Source organism: Lycium ferocissimum, chromosome 4 (assembly GCF_029784015.1).
Source record: "Lycium ferocissimum isolate CSIRO_LF1 chromosome 4, AGI_CSIRO_Lferr_CH_V1, whole genome shotgun sequence".
Lineage (NCBI taxonomy): Eukaryota > Viridiplantae > Streptophyta > Magnoliopsida > Solanales > Solanaceae > Lycium > Lycium ferocissimum.
In genome coordinates this window covers 25,228,638-25,252,956 of record NC_081345.1, presented here as the reverse complement: position 1 = coordinate 25,252,956, position 24,319 = coordinate 25,228,638, and the positions used below count along the sequence as shown (strand labels likewise).

At 34.3% G+C, this 24,319-nt stretch overlaps 1 protein-coding gene across 1 annotated transcript in view; it reads right to left on the bottom strand.

The window, feature by feature from the left end:
• The window catches only part of LOC132051941 (FCS-Like Zinc finger 1-like), a 73,097-nt gene extending 50,867 nt beyond the window's left edge, over positions 1-22,230 (bottom strand). The window contains exon 1 of the mRNA XM_059443222.1: positions 21,921-22,230. Within this exon, the coding sequence (XP_059299205.1) occupies positions 21,921-21,967 (47 nt within the window). The 5' untranslated portion in view covers positions 21,968-22,230. The remainder of the gene's footprint in view (positions 1-21,920) is intronic.
• Positions 22,231-24,319: the final 2,089 nt, after the last annotated feature.

Sequence of the window (24,319 nt, the reverse complement as noted above, 5' to 3'; positions counted from 1 at the left end):
CCCATGAGGCAAAACTATAAATAGAGGACATTTCCCTACTTTTAGGGGTTGGCTTTTTGAGATCTAGAACATTGTAATAGAAATTTATATTGAAGCTCTCCCTCTCTCTCTCTCTCTCGGATTTTAGTCCGGATATACAGTGTTCTTTCGCTTTGTTCATCCACTCAATACGATATATTACCATACATACACATACATATATATATATATATATATATATATATATATATATATATATATATATATATATATATATATATATATATATTTATCCACATATTGACACTTACTATTCACATATGAATATCTATACTCACACATTATAGCATACGAACCCATACATACTTCATATCAATCAAAAGTAGATTAAAATTTATCCACATATCCTATACTCACTTATAAACACAATTTCATCACGACAATAATGGAGCACAAGAAAACTACTACTAATACTAATATTTAGTCGGCTACACCACTGCATAATGAAAATGAATAATTAGTATGTTTAGACCTCCCCGGCTTCCTCCGCAAACTTGTGAAGAAATTTGGGCTCGCATAACGCATGAGTTTTCTGAGTTATTCAACTATTCTTATTTTATTTTTTTAGTTTTTCTAAAGCTCGATTAACGGATTTTAACGGAAGGACCATTAGCCTAGTCATCTATAACGCAAAAAGAAAAAGAAGTGAAAGTGCGTTAAAGGTATTTTAGTAACTCTTTTTTTTTTTTAAACGGGTTACTTTGGTCACTTTCCTCTTTTCTTGGGTCATTTAGGTTCCGGACTCTGTATGTTTTGCACTTTCGACCTACATTCACCCTAGTAGTTAGGTAAATATTTATTCGAGTAAAAATATGAATTAACTATATTAAGTAATAATTCCTCTGTTCATTTTTGCTTGTCCACTATATTATAAATAGATGAACACTTTTACTTACCCCTAGAAGGTGTAACAATTATTAAACTTACTTGATAGCAATGATAAGCAACTAGGAAATTATTCAATTCCCGTAAACTGCAAGAAGATATTTTTATTTGTTGTATTTTGCGATAATTGTTGTAAGGTTTTGAGTATCAATAACTTATTATCTGGAATCCAATTTTTTTCTTAGAACATGTTAAATGTATAGGCATTATTGACGGAGACGAAACATTAAATTGTGATTTTATTAGTATTAATGGACTAACTTAATAGTATAGCAAGCTTAAACTAGTTTTTCTTATTTTTACTACTCCCTAGGGTATGATATTTAATGGAGTAATTTCTCAGTTGCAAGTTATTTTCTCATCATTTAGGATCACTCATTTTTCTTTTTTGTTGGCATTATTATTAATGGAATTTCAGAAAAGAAATGTGGAGTGATTTTGGGCAACACCTTTTTTTTTTTTTTTAGGAAAATACATAACCCCCCCCCCCCCCCCCCGCCCCAACGTATACTCGGATTAATTATGATGCACCTTTTTTTTTACCCCTTGGGAAAATACATTAAAAAACAGCAGTGGAGAGTGTTGCACACTCCCCCACATTGGTGCCACGTATCACTGCCATGTCACTTCCAATTTTTCTTTTTTTATTAATTATATTTACACTAATTAACCTCTAATTAGCCATTAATTTTGTCTTCTTCATCACTAAACCCTTCTTCTTCTTCTTCTTCTTCATTTCAAGAAATCCATCAACCAATTTTCTTCCTCCATTAACACACACACACACATTCAACTCATTTTCTTCCTCCATTAACACACACACACATTCAACCCACTTTATACCACACATTTTTTTTCTTCCATTAACGCACACATTCAATTTAATCATCAAAAAAGAGTTTATTTTCAAGAAACATTCAACCCATTTTCTTCAACCTATTTTCTTCCTCCATTAACACACACATTCAATGTTCATCATAAAGGCGTCTCTCTTCTTCTTCATTGTGGTGGCCGCCCCCGCCCCCCCCTCCCCCCTCAAACGTGTGTGTCGGTGGTTGAGGAATAAAGAAGAAAGAAAGAGAAAAAAAATGGGTTTTTTAAAAAAAAAATTAATTTTTATTAAAATATAAAAACTATTTGTTAAATTTCATTTCAATGTAGAAATTAATTTTTTTTTTTTCAATCATGCCACGTCGGCAAAAAAGGTACAAAAAAGAAAGAAAAAAGGAGAAAAAGAAGAAAGGAAAAAAATGGATTTTTTAAAAAAATAGGTTTTTATTAAAATATAAAAATTTTTACTGTGCGTCATAATTTTCCGAAAAAAGGTACAAAAATACAATAATTGGGGGGTTTTATGTATTTAATCCCTTTTTTTTTTCCCTTTTTTTTCCTTAAGCATTATTGTGTCACCATAACTTATAATGGCTTCTCTTTTGTAAATGATTATAAAGGACATATTTTAAGATTTATTCACATTATTCAGCTATTTTCTAAGAATTTTTAATGAGCAAGACATTAATTATAACAAGACAACTTAATGATGCAAACATGTGAAGTAGAGTTCTTTTTCAAAATGGACAGATCACCAAGTTGAAAGAGCGGGTGGCATTTGATTGTTCTTGTGTCGAGAGTACTGGAATAGCGGAAACAACCTTTTTACTTTTCAAGATCAGGTTAAAATCTGCGTACACACTATCTTCTCCCGACCGCACTTTGTGAGATTGATACGTTGTTGTTGTTGTTGTTGTTGTTGGATAAAAGGCAATAAGAAGAAGAAAACCTCTAGAGAAATGGTCCTAATGTAAGGTCCATTTAGACCAGGACCTGATTTTCCCAAATTTGAAACCTAACATTACATGAGTCATGAGATGCCCAAAGTGCAAAAGTTAAAACAAGCCGAGCTGAGGGGCCCGACCCAAATTTTTTTTTTAATTGAATTTTTGTATCTGAATTTGAAATAAAATATTTAATATTGATTTAATGAGTTTTTTACCAACTTTATTTCTATTAACCATAGATAAGATTCCAAATATTTAAAATAATTGAATATTATTTCACAAAAGTGTTCGTTTTTTAAATTGACTTATTATTTCAAGTTCGATGAATTCAAAGTTTGAAAAACAAGTTTTTGGTGGTTTTTAAAAAAATCGAGTTTCACTCACAAAACTTCAATTGTGTTATCACTGCTTACGGTAAAAATCGGATATATCCGCAAGACCGGTGACACCAGGGCCAAGGGTAAGATCAAATGAGCACGAGTATGACCAGTCTTTTCTTCGGACCGGGGATTGCACCAAATGTGGCTGATGAATAAAAGAGAAGTAAATCTATTGGTCCAATGTCTCCGGGCCAAACTCTGCGTTGCCATCTCGGGTTGAAGGTTGGAAAGGGCAGCCGCCCGGTTCAATTGGCCCTTAAGGTCGTCAACCTCTTGCTGAGCACGGATGAAGGCTTCATTGACGAACACCACACTCTGTAAAAGAAAGAAGTTAAACTTAGATAAAATCGGGGCTAAAGTTCACATTGAATTGTGGAAGTATTGGGTGATAAGCTTACCTGGTTGCCCGCGTGCATGCCCTCATTAATAAGACACAAACCTGGGGACTCGCCATCTTCCGCTTATCCGAGTCTGAGATGAGGGGCTTCAGATAGCTTGCAATTCTCACAGGACGGGACAAGAAACTGCAATCCTCGGGGACAGTAACCACAGCCGATCTCGTCCTCCTCGGCTCCACGCTCGGGGCTGGGAAGACGCGTACTAGGCTTTCCCTTGAACTAGTTGCCTTCGTGACCCGTGGGATAGGGAGATGTCCGAAGCCGGCTGCTTTTCCGGTTGCAGGTGGTATATCCGAGAACATGTCATCGAGGTTATCTAACCTCGGTGCAGGAGAAGTTGGAGCAGCCTCAGCGGTCCCGGTAGAGACAGGTGCCTCGAATGTTGCAGCTGGGTGGTCACCAGGCAGTGAGCCGGTATCCATTGGAGCCCCGGTGTCTGGTACCGGCTAAGCACTTTGTTCGGCCTCAGCAGTCGGAGCGAGCCCGGATCTTCTAGTCCATTGCAGGGGAGTCTCCTCAGATGAAGCATCACCTGAAATGTCAACATATTCAATTGACCTTAGAGGAGTCGAATAAAAAACTTCTTTCCCACCTGTGTGCAAGGCCGGAGCTGAAGGTCCTTCCTTGGCTGAAGGAAATGGCGGAAGGGCGGCTTCCTCCTCTGGAACAGAGGCGACGGAGGGGGCCACACCGACTCTTCGAATAACGAAATCGGTCTCTGCTTCATCCCTTAGAGTCCGAACGACGCTCCTTGCCCTTTTCTTCGGTTTTTGCCCTTTGTCCGAGGGCTTTCTCCGCCTTTTATTTGCAGCAGCGATAAGACGAGATGTCCCTGCTGAATCGAATTCAGGTACCGGCGCAGCAGGCTCGGCTGCTGGCTCCGGTCTCGGCTCCACCGAGCCTTTGGGTAAACCTGAATACCGAAGAGGTTATAAAATGGAAAGGAAAAAGTAGAAGATACAACATATTCCAATTCAAGGAGAGTATTACCATGATTTTGGGCAACCCATCGGCCACGCGACAGGTCCTCCCCATGTCCGTTCTTCATGGGTGTGTTGACCGAGGAGTGCTCCAACCCATTCATTCACATTTCGGACAGCCGGAGGTATCCATGCAAAGGCTGATATAAAGAGAGAAAGGGAGATAGTGTGAATACAAGTGTGACAAAGCATTCAAAATTAATTATTGAAGGGAGAACTGAGAAACTTACGATTATCGTTCCACCCCTCCGAAAAGGGCATATAATCAGCCGGAATAATATCTGCGGTCCTCACCCGGACATAGCGCTCTAACCAACCTCGGTCTCTGTCTTCATCCATCTTCGAAAAGATCGGGTTCCAACCTCGCCTGGCGAGCTTTATCACGCCTCCTCGGAATAGCCTCGGGGAATATAAACGGATGAAATGTGTCATCGTAAATTCCCTTTTTATATTTTTGGCCAACAGGCGGAGGCAGGCCACGGTCCTCCAGATTATCGGACCAATTTGGGCCAAGGTCACGTTGTATGTCCGGCACATATCCAAAATAACCGGGTCAATTGGGGGGTTGAGCTTGAGTGTGAAGGGATAGGTGTAAACATACAAGAAGCCTTCCCTATGATCGGTGATGGATTCGTCGGGCCCGGGGGCGAATACTTGCACCGGACGGTTATCCCATCCGCAATCAGCCCGGACCTGATCAAGTTTATCCTCGGTAATAGACGAAGGATATCGCCTTACATCGAACCCTCTATCGGCAATCGGAGAAGGCTTCTCGGCTTCAAATTCTTTGTTGTAGTTGGGTTTGGACGGTACTATGTCCGAAGCGGTAGGTTCAATGACGATTTTTCCCTTGGGTTGAGAGGTCGGCTCGGCTCCTTGAGAAGAAACCGAGGGAACATCCTAGGAGGTAGTTTCGGTATTGGCAGACATTTAGAAGATATGGGAAAGGAGATTAATGAATTCGAAGTAGGACACGAAACAAATTGAAAGTGCAAGAAGGATTGAAGCGAGTTGGAAAAAATTCAAAGTGACGGGATGAAAAAAGCAACACAACAAAGACTTTCGATCAAAGAACAAAGAATGGAGAAGTTGACAAAGTTGGCCTTTTTATGATCAAAACAAGCGAGAAAAGGGGATGATTATGATCAAAACAAGTAAGAAAATGGGAGAGAAAAACGATCAGAAGTGGGGAAGTAAAGAAGGTGAAGTGAAAATGGTAAAATGAGGGGGTTAAAAGCCTTATATAGGCATGGGGGACTGAAACGGTTACAGAGGCCAGCCAACCGGGGGTGCCACGTGTCCCACAATTAATGAGACGTGATTTGAAGAGACGTGTGTTACGGCGATTATCGAAGTCAGCCACTCGGGATGAGACACGTAGCTGATGGCAGAGGGATGTGACGCAACTGTTCCCGCCAAAATTTAAAGATAAGAGCGAGCTTGTGAAACCACCGGCCAGTGACTTATCCACTTCCCGTTACTCCGGTAAAACTATGGTCCGGGAAGTGTGGGGACTATACGTACGGTAAAAATCGGATATGCGCAAGACCGTGACACCAAGGCCGTGGGTAACATCAAATGAGCACGAGTATGATCAGTCTTTTCTTCGGACCAAGGATTGCACCAGATGTGGCTGATAAAGAAAAGAAAAGTAAATCTGTTGGTCCGGTGTCTCCGGCCAAACTACTGCGTTGCCGTTAGCCGGTTTCACCAAGTCAAGTTTTCGTGGCCGTTAGTCCGGTTTACCAGCTGCAGAACAACCACGTGTTAAAACCGTTCTGCCATTTTGTACTGACAACCGTACGGGTGTCAGACCGTACGGTCCTATCTTATCCTTTCAAGGTTTCTTTATTTCAAAAGGGCTTTGTGTAGTATGAAAGGCCGATGAGGCAAAACTATAAATAGGGGACATTTTCCTACTTTTAGGGGTTGGTTTTTTGAGTTCTAGAACATTGTAATAGCAAATATATATTAAAGCATCATTTCTCTCTCTCTCTTTAGTCCGAATCAGTGGATTTTTATGGTCTTAGCTCATTCTTCTAATACCATTAGCTTAATCATCTATAGCAACATATTCATTCAAGGCATTGAATATATATATATATATATGCACGTATTAAAGCATACAAATCCATAAATATTTCTCATAAACATAAAATAGATTAAAGTTATCCACATATCCTATACCTCACTTTCAAATTTAATTTTTACCTAAATTCGGGGTAAACAATCACTTATCATATCCAAACAAACTTCAACTTTCAAATGTATACTCTTTTCGGTTTCAACTTCAAATCCTACTTTTTTCAAATTTCAACAAAGTTGTGTCCAAATGCCTGCTTAAATTTCTATAAAATTTGTTTTCAGCAAAAAAAAAAAAAAAAAAAAAATTCAAATTCGCTTTTTTGAACTCTCTCTCTTTGGCTTAAACAGATTATTTGGGGTCTTCTATTAAGATGCAGAATAATGAGCATCAAGACTTGGCTGCAGAAAGCTATATGAAATGGCATTAATCGAGACTTGAAGTCTTGAACTATTCTTGTCCTTTTGACATTTCAACTAGGAAATGGAAGCTATTAAATTATTGCCGTCTCTCATTAATTATTTTAGTTGACAAAGTGTAAATTAATACACTACGTACATTTAAGTTTCATAGATATAGAGATAGTAGTTCAAATATTTGAAAGCATGTAAAAATATTGCGTTGTATTCAAATTGTATAAAATAGAATCATTATATACTAATTTAACTTTCCCAAAGATGGTGGGAAATTAAATACAATACACTAGATCAAATAAAGTTTTGGCCAGCATTAGTCTAATTGTGATATCATCTTCTAAATTCTTTTTTCAATGAAAACAAGATCAGGTCAAAAAAATTATAAATTGGGTGAATCAGCTATGTGAATTCTCAAAACAATATCATTATTGATCACTCAAGATAAAACATAATTTCTATTTGATGTTTATAGAAAATTACAGATAATAAGAGTAAGTAACAAGAAAAATGTGAGTGCTCCCATATTATATGAACAACCTTCTTTATTCTTTCATGCACTGATTAATATTTATCATTCGAAAACAGAAAACAGCGTCTTTATCAGAAAAATGCATTGAACAGAATAGTTTGTTGAACCTTGAAAAAAGATAGTGTTTTTTCAACTCTTGATTTAAGACGGTGAGCTACTGGGCTCTAAAAATAGAAGTGGTATAAGAATATATATGCTCTGGTAACTCTACAAGGACGGGTTACTCATTAAAACCCGTACCGTAGCTGATGCTATTTTTAACACTCGAAACAAGTAGAACAATGTACAACTTGAGACATAATATTCTACTTATTTCATCTAGACTTGAATTATCTTGGTTTGACTTCAATTCATTAAATTATGACTCCAATAGAATTTAAGAACACAAGTAAATTAACTTAACCGTGTTTTCTTTCGGTGCAAAGAGAACTTGTTTTCTAATTAATGGAGTGATGAAGGTACTTTCATCGGATTAAACTAAGGTTACATGGTCAATGTTGAATTGTCAAAACCCCAATAATGAAAGTAGTTTGGCAGCTATCTACAAAGACTTTGACAAAATGATTCATTAATCGTTCGTTAATAATAATAGAATTTTTAAATATTTTTTTTCACTTGATTCATTCATTAAAATGATTTAATTTATTGTTTATTTTAAAAATAAAAACTTGTCCAAAGTATATATGATATCATATGAGAAATTGATGCCTTTGGAAGAACTCCAGTACCATGGCCCTCCCTTCCCCACACCTTTTTTAACTGTCTCCCAGCAAACCTATTGAACACGCCATTGTAGGCACACTGCATACATATATACATTGGAACCTTTTTCTTAATAATCATTCGGTATTCGATATTATTGGCTTGATTAGTTTAAGATTTACTAAAGAAAAAACACTCTTTATTTGAAAATGTTTTCATTTTAACGCTCGGACCCATGATTTCAAAGGTGCAGGAGTCTCATTCATCCACCATATCTTTTCACGGTACACATGTTATTAGGCTAAAATATTCCAAAAATACATTTAATATGGTGTGATATTATCCGTTTTAATTTTGGTTAAGACAAAGACGATTTTCTCCAAAAGTCTCACACCTTTAAGAATATCGCTACACCTTATTCCATGTAGCTTTTTTTCCAGCCATATATGTGAGACTTTGTACGCATGTAAACCCAACAATTTCCCTCTCAAAACTAATTAATTTTCACATGACTCATCTGTGTGTTATGTACCTACATAAATTGAGTACGTGTTTATAGCCATCAAAACCTTCCTTGTTTTTATGTAATGCGTAAAGGTTGTAATGCATCGACTTCTAGATGGGCAAAAGCACTAACTGGACACCACACCATCAATCCGTCATATCCATACCCGTCTCGCCGAATTATTAGTTTTGATATCAGTTGTATGTTGGGCTAAAAAATCGAAAAACACTCTTAACAGGGTGTGATATTATCCGTTTTGGGTCAAATTCTCACGGTTTTTCTACAAAAGGCCACCACGCCATCACTTCCGTTCAAATGCATGTAACTTATTTTTCTTTTCAGCTACTAATATGCGAATTCGCACGCTCAACGCATATTCAAACTAATTAATTGCTTAGGACCAGCACAATATTTACCATTTAACAATTAATTCATAAAATAGAAAAATCTTAGTCGTAGCTCAATCGAATCCAGAACTAACGACAGTTGTACTTTATTTTAATCGAAGTTTAGGTTTTCAATCGACCACTTCCTGTTGATCTGAGCAAAAGAGATCTCTAGTGAGGCAAGAAAAAGATTTATTTGCTTGAGGATTAGATTGTTTAATCTTCTTTCCCTTTTCTTCTCATTAGGTTTGCAGGTCATACAAGATTCATAAAACGAGCATAGATATATCAGTAATTAATTAGGTAAAGAATAATTCAACAAAAGATCAATTATAGGCCCCTACGGCCTTCTACTCTTAACTGAGCACTTCTATTTGCCTTACTCGTTTTTCTGTGTGAGCATTAAAAGGAAACAAAAACTCAAAAGTCAAAACTAACTCAGAAAGGAATAATGCGAGAAGGAATTCTCGAGAAAGAAAAAAAAAGAAGGAATGAAATTTCATGATGAAAGAATAAAGGAAAAAACATCCAAAAGAAAATTAGTGCCCTTTGATGATGAATGATGGTGATACCTAGACAGTTGAATAGTCTTGTAGGTTAAACTTTAGAATTTATTCATAAAATTTGAAAGATTAATAAGATAAATGAAACTAACATCTCTCAGGTCATCGTGATTCATGAGCAGGTAAAACATTATTTGGTTAAAGAAATAGTGCTAAAAGGTATAAAAAAAAGTAAAAGTACCCAAAAGAGAAGAACACTTGGCTCGGCTTGAGCAACAATGAGTTTAATTCCTACACTTGTCTAGTTTCTTTTTGACGATGAACAGGGATGTCCTATTATTCTTTTGACTGTCTTGTGCAAGTGACCTGGGTTGGTAAAAACTAGGAGTATTAAGTTAGTATTAAGTTAAAATCTCTTCTTCTTTTTTTCTTTTTGCTTTTCCACGTGTTTTTTAATCTGTTTTGGGGTCCAAACTAATTTAAATTAGTGTTGTACTCCCTCTATTCCATAATAAGTGATTTTTTAGATTTATGCACACCCTTAAAAAAATATTCAGTTTTAGAAAATTAAAAGTGTTTTTACTAACTTACTCCTAATTAAATGTCTAGAAAAAGAAAAGCTTAATAATTCTTGATTATGTAAATAAGGATCATTTTGAAAGATGAATATCAATTTCTTCTTAAAATCTTAAAGCACCATTTATTTTGAAACAAAATGAAAAGCCTAAAAAATTATTTATTATGAAATGGAGGAAGTATAAGATACATTAAAAAGGGAAAGCACTCCAGCACTCCCTATCAGGACTCACATTCAAAATCGCAGGTTCAACGTAAAGATAGAATCAATAATCTTACTGCCTCAGTTAAATCTTCCTGATTTAAAAAAAAAAAAAATTATTTCAGCGCACCAATGTCTCCCAAAATCCAGGCAGGCTTGCATATTCTCTAACTTGAAACCTCAATGCTCCTATTTTGATCAACTGTTACAATAAAGCAAATTAGATCATCATTAGAACAGGGTTACTGTCCATAATAAACTCAATTTGGTAACTTAAAAAGTGAAACAGATAAGCAAATAGCTTGCTGTAATAAATAAGAATAGATTAACAATAATTTTATTATTATCAATGCATGTAAGTTAATTTTTAAATTAACTAGTACTCTTTCCATTCCAATTTATATGAAGACGTTTGATTTGATCACGTAAGCTTTAAAAAAAAATTAAAAAAAAGACTTCTGAAACGTGTGTCTTAAAATAAGCTATAGATATTTGTGGTTATAAATCATTTCATTAAGGGCAAAATTGAAAGTTTAGGTTAAATTGTTATTGAGAATAGAAATGTAACTAAAAAGAAATAAATGTTATATAAATTGAGTTGATAGAGTAGCATATACCACCACTCCCAGCTACGCTTTCATCTTTACGTATAAAATATTGTTTTTAAAATGTTGTTTTTCTCTTTAAGTATTTCGTTACTAGTTAAGGTGGCAATCATGCAATGTTCCAGAGCTCCTTAGCTTTAGGTAATTTCATACTTTTCAACTTTCATATTCTAAACATTATTCTGTCGACTTTGAGATTCTCACAGTCAGGTTATGACACGCGTGCGAAGGAAAATGGTACACCTGTATATATTTTGTTTCATATTTGCTGCCAGGAGGACCATATTACTCTATTAACATTGTCATCATATCTAAACCTAGGTCCTTTGTTGTGATTTTTTACATTTCTTTTAGTACTTGGCTGTTGGCAATTGTTTTTTATGGAAGTAGGATGTAGATGGAACGAAGAGGCCTTCGAATTTTTGACTAGATGGTGTCTTTGAGGAGCAAATCCAATAAATGGGTTTGTCATAATTTTTGCAACTTAGTAGCCGTTTGGCCATAAATATTGTTCACTTTTTTCCTAAATTTTTTTCACTTTTTTTCGGAATCAACGTTTGGCCATGAAAATTCCGAATACAACTTAAAGTTGTATTCCGAAATACTAAAAACTTAAAAAATTTATTTTTCAAAAAAATTTCGCTTTTTTACGACTACATTTCACCAAAAACTATAATTTCAAAGACTATGGCGCTAAACACAACTCCAACTCCAAAATTTCAAAAAAAAAAAAATGAATTTTTTTGGGTATACGTGGACAAACGGGGCCTTAAATGGTGAAAACGCATGCGTGGCGGAAAGACCATCAATGTGCGGTTTCACGTCAAAAACAAGGTCCGTTAAATATATTTACATTGAAGGTGCTTCCGTACCATGAGCCTTCAGTCAATATTTCAACTTTGGAGAAAAGGCTCATCTTTCCAAAAAGCACCTTCAAAGGTAAATTCTTAAAATCGGAGAATCCTAACAAAGTAAGTTTTTCTTGTATAATGACAATATTGAAACAACTTTTCAAAACCTAAAGGCTCGCATACATGCTAAGCGCACACAAAACAATCTTCCTTAGACGCTTTTCTTTTCATTGTTTTTCAATATTATTTTTTGCTTCATAATAATTTATTTGTTATTGGTAGATAATTTTTTTTTAAATCAAGATGTTAAAAATATAAATGCATACTTTTAACATTGTTACTCATCCGTCCCAATATATGTGATATAGTTTGATTAGAAACAAAGTTTAAGAAAGAAAGGAATAGTTTTAAAACTTATGATTTAAAACAAGTCATAGATATTTGTGTGATTCTAAATAATTTTATTAAGGGTAAAAGGAGAATTTTTTAATTTAAATTATTTCTAAATATAGCAATGTATCATTATTTTTGTACACACTATAAAAAGGAAAGTGTATCACATAAATTGGAGACAAGATGTAGATGAAAGTCTATTTTTTTCGGTTTGATTTGATTATCGGCTTGGTTCGATTTTCATGAACACCACTATGCAAAGGTATACGATTATATAAGATATTTTGTTCATAATATTAAAATTGTATAAGACAAAATCAAGAATATTAATACAAATAAACACATTGAATAAATAAATATGGTAAAAATTTAATACACAACTTAGAAAAGTAATAAACTATGAAAAAAAAAATTAAAAAAAAAAGAGTAAAGGTAAAAGTAAAAAAATACCTCTTGAAGATGCGATTTCTTATTATTAGAACGGTCGATTAATGCACAAATATCTCTGATGGAAATGATCCCCACATTCCAAATAATGTTATGAAATTTTTTTGTGTCTTAGTGTGTATCAAACAAATTTACGGAGAAGGCTCTTAACTGAAATGGTAAAAGGTGGACCGCATATAAAGTGATGGGAAGAAAGAGATGTATTATTATTTATGGAGAAGGCTCTCTTAGGCAAGGGTGTCTTTGTAGGTTTACTAAACGTGCTTTAGGACATATGAGCATTTAGGTCTGAAAAGGTTGTCCCACTTGTCACATCAGAGCAGAGCTAAAGGCTTATATATCCTACAAAGAGCCTAAAGCTCTCTTAACTGAAATGGTAAAAGGTGGACCGCATATAAAGTGATGGGAAGAAATAGATGTATTATTATTTATTGAGAAGGCTCTCTTAGGCAAGGGTGTCTTTGTAGGTTTACTAAACGTGCTTTAGGACATATGAGCATTTAGGTCTGAAAAGGACATGTCCCACTTGTCAAATCGAGCAGAGCTAAAGGCTTATATATCCTACAAAGAGCCTAAAGCTCTCTTAACCGAAATGGTAAAGGTGGACACGTATAAAGTGATGGGAAGAAAGAGATGTATTATTATTTATGGAGAAGGGCTCTATGTGAAAACGAGGGTGTCTTTGTGGGTTACTAAACGTCTTTTAGGATATATGAGCATTTATGGTCGAAAAGGTTGTCCCACTTGTCACGTAGGAGAAGAGAGCTAAAGGCTTATATATCTACAAAGAGGCCTAAAGACATTCCTAGAGGTTGTCTCATTTGTCATTTCTTTCCAACGTAACAAGTGAGACAACCTTTCTAGACCTAAAGGCTCGTATGTCCTAAAGCACGTCAGTTAACCTACAAAGACACCCTTGCCTAAGAGAGAATGTATCTTTCTTCCCCATCACTTTCTATGTGGTCCCCTTTCACCATTTCAGTCAAGAGCCTTCTCCGTAAATTTGTTTGATACACTAAAACACAAAAAGATTTCAAAACATTATTTGGAATTTGGGATCACTTCCATATGAGAAATTTGTGCATTAATCAACTGTTCAAATAATAAGAAACCGCATCTTCAAGAGGTATTTTTTGCTTTTACCTTTACTTTTTTTTTATAGTTTATTACTTTTCTAAGTTGTGTATTAACTTTTTACCATATTTATTTATTCATTGTGTTTATTTGTATTAATATTGCTGATTTTGTCTTATACAATTTTAACATTATAAACAAAATATCTTATATAATCGTATACCGTGCATAGTGGTGTTCATGAAAATCGAACCAAGTGATAATCAAACCAAATTGGAAAAGAAATAGACTTTCATCTATTTTATCCCAATTTATGTGATACACTTTTTTTTTATTATAGTTTGTCCCAAAAATAATGATACATTGCTATATTTAAAAATAATTTAAATTAAAAATTCTCCTTTTCCCCTTAATAAAATTATTTAGAGTCACACAAATATCTATGACTTGTTTTAAACCATAAGTTTTTAAAAGTATTCCTTTCTTTCTTAAACTTTGTTCCTAGTCAAACTATATCACATATATTGGGATAGATGGAGTAACAATGTTAAAAGTATGCAGTTATATTTTACAAATTTAAAAAATTATCTACCAATAACAAATAAATTATTATGAAGCAAAAAATAATATTAAAAAAAAAATGAAAAGAAAAGCATCTAAGGAAGATTGTTTTTGTCATTAGGTTGAAGGTGTCTTAGCATGTATGAGCCTTTAGGTTTTGGAAAAGTTGTTTCAGTTGTCACATCAAATAAGAAAAACTTACTTTTTCAGATTCTCCGACTTAAAGAATTTATAGTACTAAAGGTGCTTTTGGAAAGATGAGCCTTTCTCTAAAATTTGAAATATCAGAACAAGGCTCATGGATAGCATTTTAGCACCTTCAAGGTGAATATATTTAAAGGACCATCTATTTTTAGACTTGAAAATCGCACACTGAAGGTGCTATGTCAGACATGCGTTTTCACCATTTAAATTATGAAAATTCTGACTAATGCATTTGCTCGATTTGTCCCTCAAAGGACACTATTTCCATCAAAAATTTGAGGCTTTCCTCAGCCCTTCCCAACTTTGATATAGATAGATGAGTGAGTACTATTTCACTTGAACAACAAGAACAAATAAAAATATACCGAATGTGTCTCGCAAGTGGGGTTTGCGAGAGAGGTAAGTAAAAAATATTATTCCACTTGAAGTATTTTTTAAAATGGGTAAAGGCGCAAATATACTCCTCTTTGCGATTTAGAGCAGATATACCCCTCGTTAATGTTACACCTCGAAAATTTTCCGTTAGTGTACAGTGAATAGACGAGCGAAGGGTATGATGTATATGATGTTTGGACAAGTAAGAAATAGTATTTGATGATCTTAATTAATATTTCCAAAGACATTCGAGTTAAGGAAAGAAAGTTGTTAAGGGAAGCGAGTCGTATGTCGAGTAACAAATAAGAATTTCGAGTGTTGAACTAATGGTGTATGAATGATGCCCTAAGGAAGAGTTATAACATCCCTTAGATTGATATTGAGGTGTTAAACAAGTGTTAGAAGGTTCCATAAGGATCGGAGGTCAAACGAGTCGATGAAACAATTCTCGGAAAGTCGACAAACTTCACCGGACATCCCGGCCGTATAAAAAGCATGGACCGTATGTCCAACCGTAGATTCAGCCAGAGAAGAGCATACTTCACAAGACCAGATCTACGGCCAGACATACGGCCAAGTGAAAACATACGGACGATATGTTGGTCCAGTATAATACGAGTCGGGTGAACTTGATTTATAGGGACCTCTTTCTTATTTCATTTCATTTCATCTTCCACCTCCACACTTCAATAAACCTCTAGAACATTTCCATATACTTCAATCACAAGAAAACAAGAGAAATCAAAGATTAACAACAAGATTTGAGTAGAATCAAGTGTATAAACCCACCGAAAGTCATTCAAATCAAGAAAACCCAAGAGAGATAAAATAGGGTTTTAGTGCAAAGTCATATCATCAATCAAGGATTATCCCTCCATCATCTAAGGTAAGTTTCATGACCTTTTCATGTTATTTGAGGTATTATTAAGTTGAAACTCATGGATTGTAGAAGAGTGTGAGAAATGGGTCTTAAATGTGCAAATAGTGTCATTAGTGAGTAGTAGTTGGATTGAATCATGAAAATGGATATGTTGATGTTATAAATACGTTATAAATGATATTTAGAACATGAAATAAGTATTGGATATGAAAGAATGCGATAAAGGACGTTTGCCGTGATTATGGAGGAATTGGAGTAGAATTGTGAAATGTGAATAATGTAAAAGAATGGCGATTGTTGCGAGCGATATTGTGATTGTTGTTATGAATCTTTGCGGGTTGATATGGAATATGGCGGAAAGTAGTATAAACAAAGGAAATCTTGCAATTTTCTATAGCCTTAGTAAGTATGCTCTCATGATTGTCTAACTAATGATGATACGAATCACATTGAAGGTATTAACGGAGTGCATTAAAAGAGGAATGAGCAAGCAATCGAGTAGGCCCAAGCGATAAAGGTATGTAAGGCCCAATCTTTCCTTCTAAGGCGTGACTCTGTGGTATGAATCCTCCTATCTTCTATGACCTCTCTACATATGAATGTATCGAATGATGAGTCTACGTTATAAAGAGCTCTGCGTGAGATAAAGTTAAAGGTATGTTGTGTACATGATGATGAGCCCAAGTCTAGAGATCCTAAAACTTATAAGCGCAGATTCCTACGGGTTAACGACCTTTCATACGATCCTTTACTATTACTTATTGTTGCTAGACCCTGGTTTATGATGTTCGTCTCTTTCAAGGCATGATTTTCCTCCTTCTCCAGCTTAATCTCTAAATTCGAAGGACTAAGAGTTCACGTTCATGTAGCCATACAAGAAAAGATAAGAGATATAAAATAGTATGATAGTAATAACGATGATTCTATGACTATAAGGAGCTACACGTGTGTAAGATAAAGAAGAGAGACAAGGCCTCAAAGTATGATAAATCGACGATGAGTTAAATCTAAAAGCAGTCCTAAAGTGAAAGATGATGCTATGAAGTCAATAATTCTAAGTACGGTTCCATTGGTGTATTCTCTCATGTACACTCACCCTTTAAACGTTAGTCCCTTCAAGGTGAGATATGACGATTCGACTACTCCATAATGGTGGGTTCCACGACCTTACGTCACCCCACACGGTTATAGATGCCTATGAGTCCCAATATATGTTGTGATGATGTATGTATATATATATACATGTATGTAATGATACTAAATTATGATAGAGCCACGATATGCTTATAAGACAATTGGTAATCATAAGTCTATAAAATGTGGGGTAAAGCATATATATGGTATGTATATATGAATATATATGTGATGACGATAAATTAAGATAAACCACAAGGTCATGAAATGCATGGTAATGATAAACATATGCTATGTATGATGACAAATGTATAATATGTACAAGGATGAGATTATAATATGAATGATGATAAATGTATGATGTGTGTGATGACGTGATTCCACCGCACCGAAAAGAACATGGACATACGACCACCCATGATGGGATGTGACTTCTACACCGTACCGAGAAAAGGGCGGACATGATCACCAATCGCGTGGTGCATGTACCCGGACGTGGATTAACGACATGATGATGTATGATTGATATGACGATGCATGTATGGCATGATGATGTATATGTGATATGATAAGGCATATGACATGATAATTTACATGATGCGCACATACATGATGAATGTATATGAAATGTATCTATAATTACAAGAGTACGCGGGTTATCTCCCGTCTCATGTTTATGATATTCTTATTATACTTATCTCATTCTGCATTACATACTCGGTCTGATATTCATGCGCGTCACTATTATTTTAGACGGCTTGTGTTCGTACCCGCGAGTAGGCGGAGGGCGGTGCGGATTCGTAGGACTCTTGCTTGATTTCACGAGAACCTCCCGGAGGAGGTGCTATTTTGAGACATTATTTTGTGTATATATATATTTTGGGCATGGAAATTTGGGTCTTTGTCCGTCCATATGTTCGGTGTTTAGTAGAGCTCGTAGATACGTATGTGTGGGTAGTATGGTCCTTAGACACGTATATATGCTATGACATATGTATATATTATTTTGATAGCCTAAAGGGCTTGTTTATACAAGTAAGTATGTTTTAAATGAAAATCATTTTTACAAATGATAAGATATGTGAATGAAGAAGGGATAAGACATAGAATGAGGGGTGCTGCGGTGGTCGACCCTCGGAGTAGGTCATGGCCGTAGTTTAGTGCATGTGATTCTAAAAGTGGTGTGTATATACCCACAGCACAAATGGTGCAAATATACTGCTAAGGTTACAAAATGGTGCAAATATATCCTTTTTATTGTACGAATTTTTTTTAACAAATCATTTAGGTTATTTTTTAATTAAAAAATACCACGTGACTTTAAAAAAATTCTATCCATTTTTTTTTAGTAGACATACTTTTTCTAAAGCTACATAGTAATTTTTTACAGTGGATCGGGTTTGATTTAAAAATGGGTAGACTTATTTTTTTTTAAATCCTTTGAAATGTTTTTAAACTTACCGGCCAATGACATCAGAGAAAGAAAAAAATTACCATGCCTTTAAACCGAAGTCTACTAAAAAAAATAGACTTTTTTTTTTTAAAGTCACGTGGCATTTTTTTAACTAAAAAATAATTTAAATGATTTTTTAAATTCCGTCAATGGGGTATATTTGCACCATTTTATGCTTGACAGATATGTTTACCATTTTGTAGCAACGAAGATATACTCTCTGGCACTATGTGAACAGAAAAGTATATATGCTAAAATACTTAAAATTGAGAGATATGTTTACACCTTTTTTATCTATTTATTTCAAGTTGATATTGAGATAATAAATTAAATTATAAAATAAATATTAATTTTGTAAATAATATTTCAAGTTAAATTAAGTTGAAATAATTGCCACCCTCTATGCAATCTTGCTCTTGAGGTTAGGCGTCAAGTAGGCAAATGCTTTGCCAATGTTCAAAAACCAATATGGCTTCATTTTTAAATCAAGTCAAAGACCCACAGAAATTTATTTGTTTTAAGACAAAACAGGTTTCAATTGTATTTTTTTAATATTTGCTTGTTAATTTGTTTTCCAAGTCTCTCTTTTCTACAAGGATATATGTATTGGGATCAAAATAATCAGAGATGTAAATGCATGAGAAATAATAATTCTGATCTTGAGTGATGGTAAATCGAGCAACAAAGAAAAACTATGAAAAAGACTTTGGAATATATTATAGTTTTGATCAATTGACCTACATATGATAAAATTAATATAAAAAATATTGTAAACCTATTGAGAGAATAAACCTCCCCGCCAAGCAAAACTTTCTAAGGGACTATATTGTAGATACCTTTCTATGTGTTGTGTTGTATGACAGGATTGATATATAGAGGTCAAAAATCTTTTCATTCGAAAGGATTTCGCCGAAGAAATTATATTTTATTTCGAAAATAAAAAGCGATTATGGTTATCTTTCCTTTCGTGAGAAAAGTAAAACTCAAATATGATAAAAAAAATGGAAATAATCTATTCGAAATCTCCCACTTTTGGCACGAAGATTTTCTAAACAAAAATTGATTAAACCGCGCAATCTCCATCATTAACATTCTTGCTATAGGTTAAAGTAGGCTGGGTTAAAAATTTGAGCCTTATACGTTAAAAGTGAGGTTAAAAGTCCTCGTTAAGTGAAACATTGATTAAAATTAATAGCGTTTAAATGCTTGAAAATTGGAGCACAAATGCGTTAGTAAGCATGAGTTAAGTATTATTTTTGTTTTTAAAAATATGTCATACAAAATTATTGAAAATATGGTTGAAAATTCATCTCCACGTATGTAATACTACGACAAAATTTTCATTATCGCTGAAATCGGTTCTTTGCTTGATTTGAAGTGACATATGAACACACCTTGATCAGTTGAACCATTAGCTCAATCTGGCTAGTTGGGTCAAATAATCGATGCGTCGTCGCGGTACTTAATAATTTGTCAACCTTGAATGATAGTAAATCAGACAACAAAAAAAAAATTAATAAAAAAGACTTTAGAGTATGATATGATTTTTGATCTGATAAAATTAATATAAAAAGCTATTATAAACCTATTGAAAAAATAAATGTCCCTTGCTTGAACTATCAAAAATACGTTATAGATACTACGCTATGTGTTGTATTGTATAAGAAATTGATTTAATATATATAGAGATCAAAACACGTTTTCATCTAAAAAAATGGTAAGTCGATCAAATATAAAAGAGAATTATATTTTTATTTTTCGAGAAAAAATAAAATAATTATAGTTATATTTTAACTTTCCTTCAAGAGAAAAGTAAAAATTAAATATGATTAAAAAATCAAGACCAAACCGTAACAACTAGATTATACCATAATAAACGTATATTGTATAAACTAAAGAGGTTTACGAGCCATCCTCAAGACTCACGAATCTGATAATCACTTACCAAATTAATTCTCATATAATATATTGTTAAACCATATTCATTTTAGTGATAATTGAAGTAGAAGTCAAGGTGGGTTGGTGAATTAATAAATGCCAACACACGATAGATGTGCCAGTGCAAAGGACTCGGACAAATATCAAATAGTCGTATCTACAAGCCAAGACTCGTGGTTCCAAGACTTGTTTTTACCCACTTTCTCTCTTCCTTTCACGGTTTAATCCATGGCTCAAAAGTACAAAAAGTAATAGGCTTTAAAAGAGGAAGTAATTTAATTTGAACGTAAACATAAACTTCTTTTTCTTTCGGGCTTAGACATAGCAACATAAATTGAAATGATGTTACGAAGTTGTAAAAGTAGAATTTCGTCGTTGCTTCTCATTTCAATAGTGAAAAACTGGGGAAAAAGAAAAACAAACAAATAAACTTGACCAGCCCAACAAAAAAGAGCCATCGTCGTTATGATACATAACAAAAACACATTTACATATCATTTTACTAGAATTAGAGAGAATAGATAAAAAAGAGCTTTGTTTCATTTGTAGCTCTCTCTTTTCTAACTGCTGTTTGTAGTTAATTGATGAAATGAGCTTTTTCCTCAATTTCATCCTATAGTATATTTTTTTGCTTTTATTCCACTCAAGCAGCAGCAACTGTGCCTCTGGGAAAATGGTAATTTTGGGAGAAGTAGTGGACTTTGTTTTGGTCCTTTTTCTCTCAAGGCCTTTGACTGACTGAATCATTTTTTTCTCATTTGCTTCATCCATCTCTATTTGTTCTTGCACTCTTTTCACTACAGAATGGAATATCCCTCTGCATCATACAATAAAACAATAATCAATCTCTTGTACTCATTTTAAATTGTCCAATAGTAATAAAAACCTAATCACAATTTTGCAAATCTACACTTGCTATAAACAATTGATCAACTTATAATTTTTGTTTTGTAAATAGTTCGTTTGAGTGTCAAACGGGTGGGTTGAACTGGATTTAGAGAATCAAATGAACTAGTTATAAGTTACAAGTTAATCAAAATGGGCAAAAAAAGTGGGTCATAGATGATACCACGTCTAAATTTTATCAATTTTTTATTTTAAATTTGATAAAATTTAAAACAAAAAAATTATCATGCGGATTAAAAAACGCCGTATGCGAGAGGAGGTTAATACTTGGGACTGCGTTTTTTTTTTTTTTTTTTTTTTATTATGACTACGTAAAATATAGCAAATAAAAAATATTCGTAAAGATATTCTGACAAAATCTTCTTCAATCAAGTTGGGTTATATACCTTGGTCAATTTTAAATGGGCTAAGTTGGACGAATTAATATATCAACATTCAACCTGATGAATGCAATTATATTTTCATGAACTAATTTTTGCTGACATAAAACTGTCTGGTTATAATTTCAAATGTCATCATCATTTCTTGAATAAAAGTAAGATCTTTGATCAGAAATAACCAGTTACCATTTTCAGAAAATCCATCCTCTCCGGGAAAAAGGAAAACCAAATTGAATCATTTGAAGTTTGAAAAAAATGAGCAAAAACATCCTGTACATGAAAGATATCTCTGTTATGACCTAAAGATTTCTTGCATAGAAAACAAGCTTCAGGAAATGGGGTTGTTCTTCTTCAAACCTAGCATCATATAACCTTCTGGTGTTATTCAATCTTGGTGATGACATTGAAGAAGATGAAATGGAAGAAAGATTCCTCAGACTACTTTCTCTTTGTAAAGCAGTATAATAAAGAAGACCTAGAAATCAATGGGTTGTGATTTTGATGTTGTTCTCTAAAGGTCCAGCTTCTATTACAGCTAGATCAGAGGCAAGACAATTATTGTTTTTGTCAAGGAAACAAAGGCCCTCTTCTTGTTGCACTGTCCATTTTGGTTGGTTGGTTTTTTTTGCAGAGAGAGAAAAGAGTGGGGGAGTGGAAAATGTATGGAGAAATGGGATTTGGAAGAGAGGTGGTTATAAAGAAAAGTTTGGTAGAAATTCTTGGAGAGAAAGGGTAAAGTGCAAACCATGGTGCAAGTGGAATCTATTGGCCAAAATTTCATGCATTATCTTCCCCGGTTTTCTTTTCCCATTTAATTGTTTGTTTATACGTTATGACATGTATATCCTTATTTTTTTGTCAATTATTTACATCTTTACCATTGTAGTCCAAGAAACATACTGTAGTTTTTATATTATTTTTTATGTCCACTAACGATTTAGGCCTTCATTGTGATCCACAAGTCTTTTGTTCACTCATTTTAAATTATAATTTTGAGAACTATTAACATTTAGACCTATTACTTTGCTCTGCTCAATAGAGGTTGTTAGAGTGTGATAAGACAAATTGATGATTCATTCATGTAAAACATCGATGCAATTTCGAGATAAATGGAGTAGTATTTTCCAGTAAGTTAATTTTAAGAAAAAAATGGATGTTATTCTTCAAATTTATCTTTGATTTATATAATAAGAATCATCAATCACTCCCTCGGCTTCAAAGAGTATTAAAACTGGCAATTTACACTGCGCACCACTTAGAAAATGCTAACTCTGAAAAAAAAGTAATTTGACCAAACTACTCCTTATTAAATGGGTATTGAAATTTAGTGACGTAACACTTAATAAGGGTGTCACGCCCCGAACCATGGCCGGCGTAACACGGTACTCGAGCCTTGCTTGCATGTCGGCATGACCATAATGGCTTGCTTATATCGACATGGGCATCAAAACAATATACTTGTATGATGTGATTTAATGAATCATGAAAATGTAATTTGCGGAACAAAGTCTTGAAATTATCTCATAACGTGAAAAATCATGAACGTAATAGATGCATGACAAGCATGAAAACACTCGTGAACGCGTGCTTGTGAAACCTACAAATCATGCGAATACTCTAAGGGACATGGCTGGTCTTTGGCGAATACTAATGCAAACTTAAGTATTGAACCCCAGGAGAGGGAGCTCGCGATATATGATAAGCGAGGTGATCTTCTTTGCCTTGATCTTCACGCGAAAATCCGATGTCTGCAGCCGTGAAGTGCCAGGCCGAAGACAAAAGGAAGTTAGTACATGGTGAATAGTACTAGTATGTAAAACTTCTTGAAATGAATAGCGCAACTGACCTAGGTATAGAGCGGCAAGCCCAAACTAAATGTAGCAGACAGCAGCGTGAAACGTGAGTAAAGTACGAAAACGATAAATCAAGGGAAATACATGTATATAAAGCGCATAACGTGGGGAATGCTTTTATGGATAGCAGAAACATGATGCGAGCTCTTGCGTCACCCATGAGAAACACTCGCGTCACTTGCAGGGGATATGAGATTGAGTAATAATAAGCATGTAAGGATCCAAAGCTGCATAATGAAAGGTGTTGCCTCTGCTGTGATAACCATATCCTGCGGTAGGCTATGTAGTTTTACGATTTCTCTGGGCATACCAAGTTAACTAAGCAAATCCAAAAACATGAACATGATATAGTTGGCTAAAAGCCTGATTTTCGTGAAATAACATGTAAATAACTTATAATCATGATTTCACGAAATAACTAACATGGTTTCATGAAATATCTTGTAATATGGTTTCATGAGATAACTTGTCATAGTCTTGCAAACATGTTCTTGATTCGTAGGAATACTTGATAGTTCATAATTGTATATATAATTGACTTGAAAATATCTTTGTAACTTGCTAAGATAAAATCATAAAGTTTCATATAAACATAATGAGAGCACGTAGAGGAAGAATTCATGATTCATGGATTAAGCTAGGGTTAATAACCGTAATGGAATATTAGGAATACAATAACGAAAATAGATACAAAATTCGTATGCATGCATACATAAACACGGAGCTACAATATGTTGGGTTTAATATCTAAAGTTTTGAACTTCATGGATATCAAGAAACGGGCATGGGGAAGAACGTAGAAATTCGCGTATGGATGGAAGTTCCTACATACATGGTGCTCCCAAACTTGAATTAAAGACTTAAATTTTTGGAAGATTTTCCTAAATCTTGATTCTTGAACAT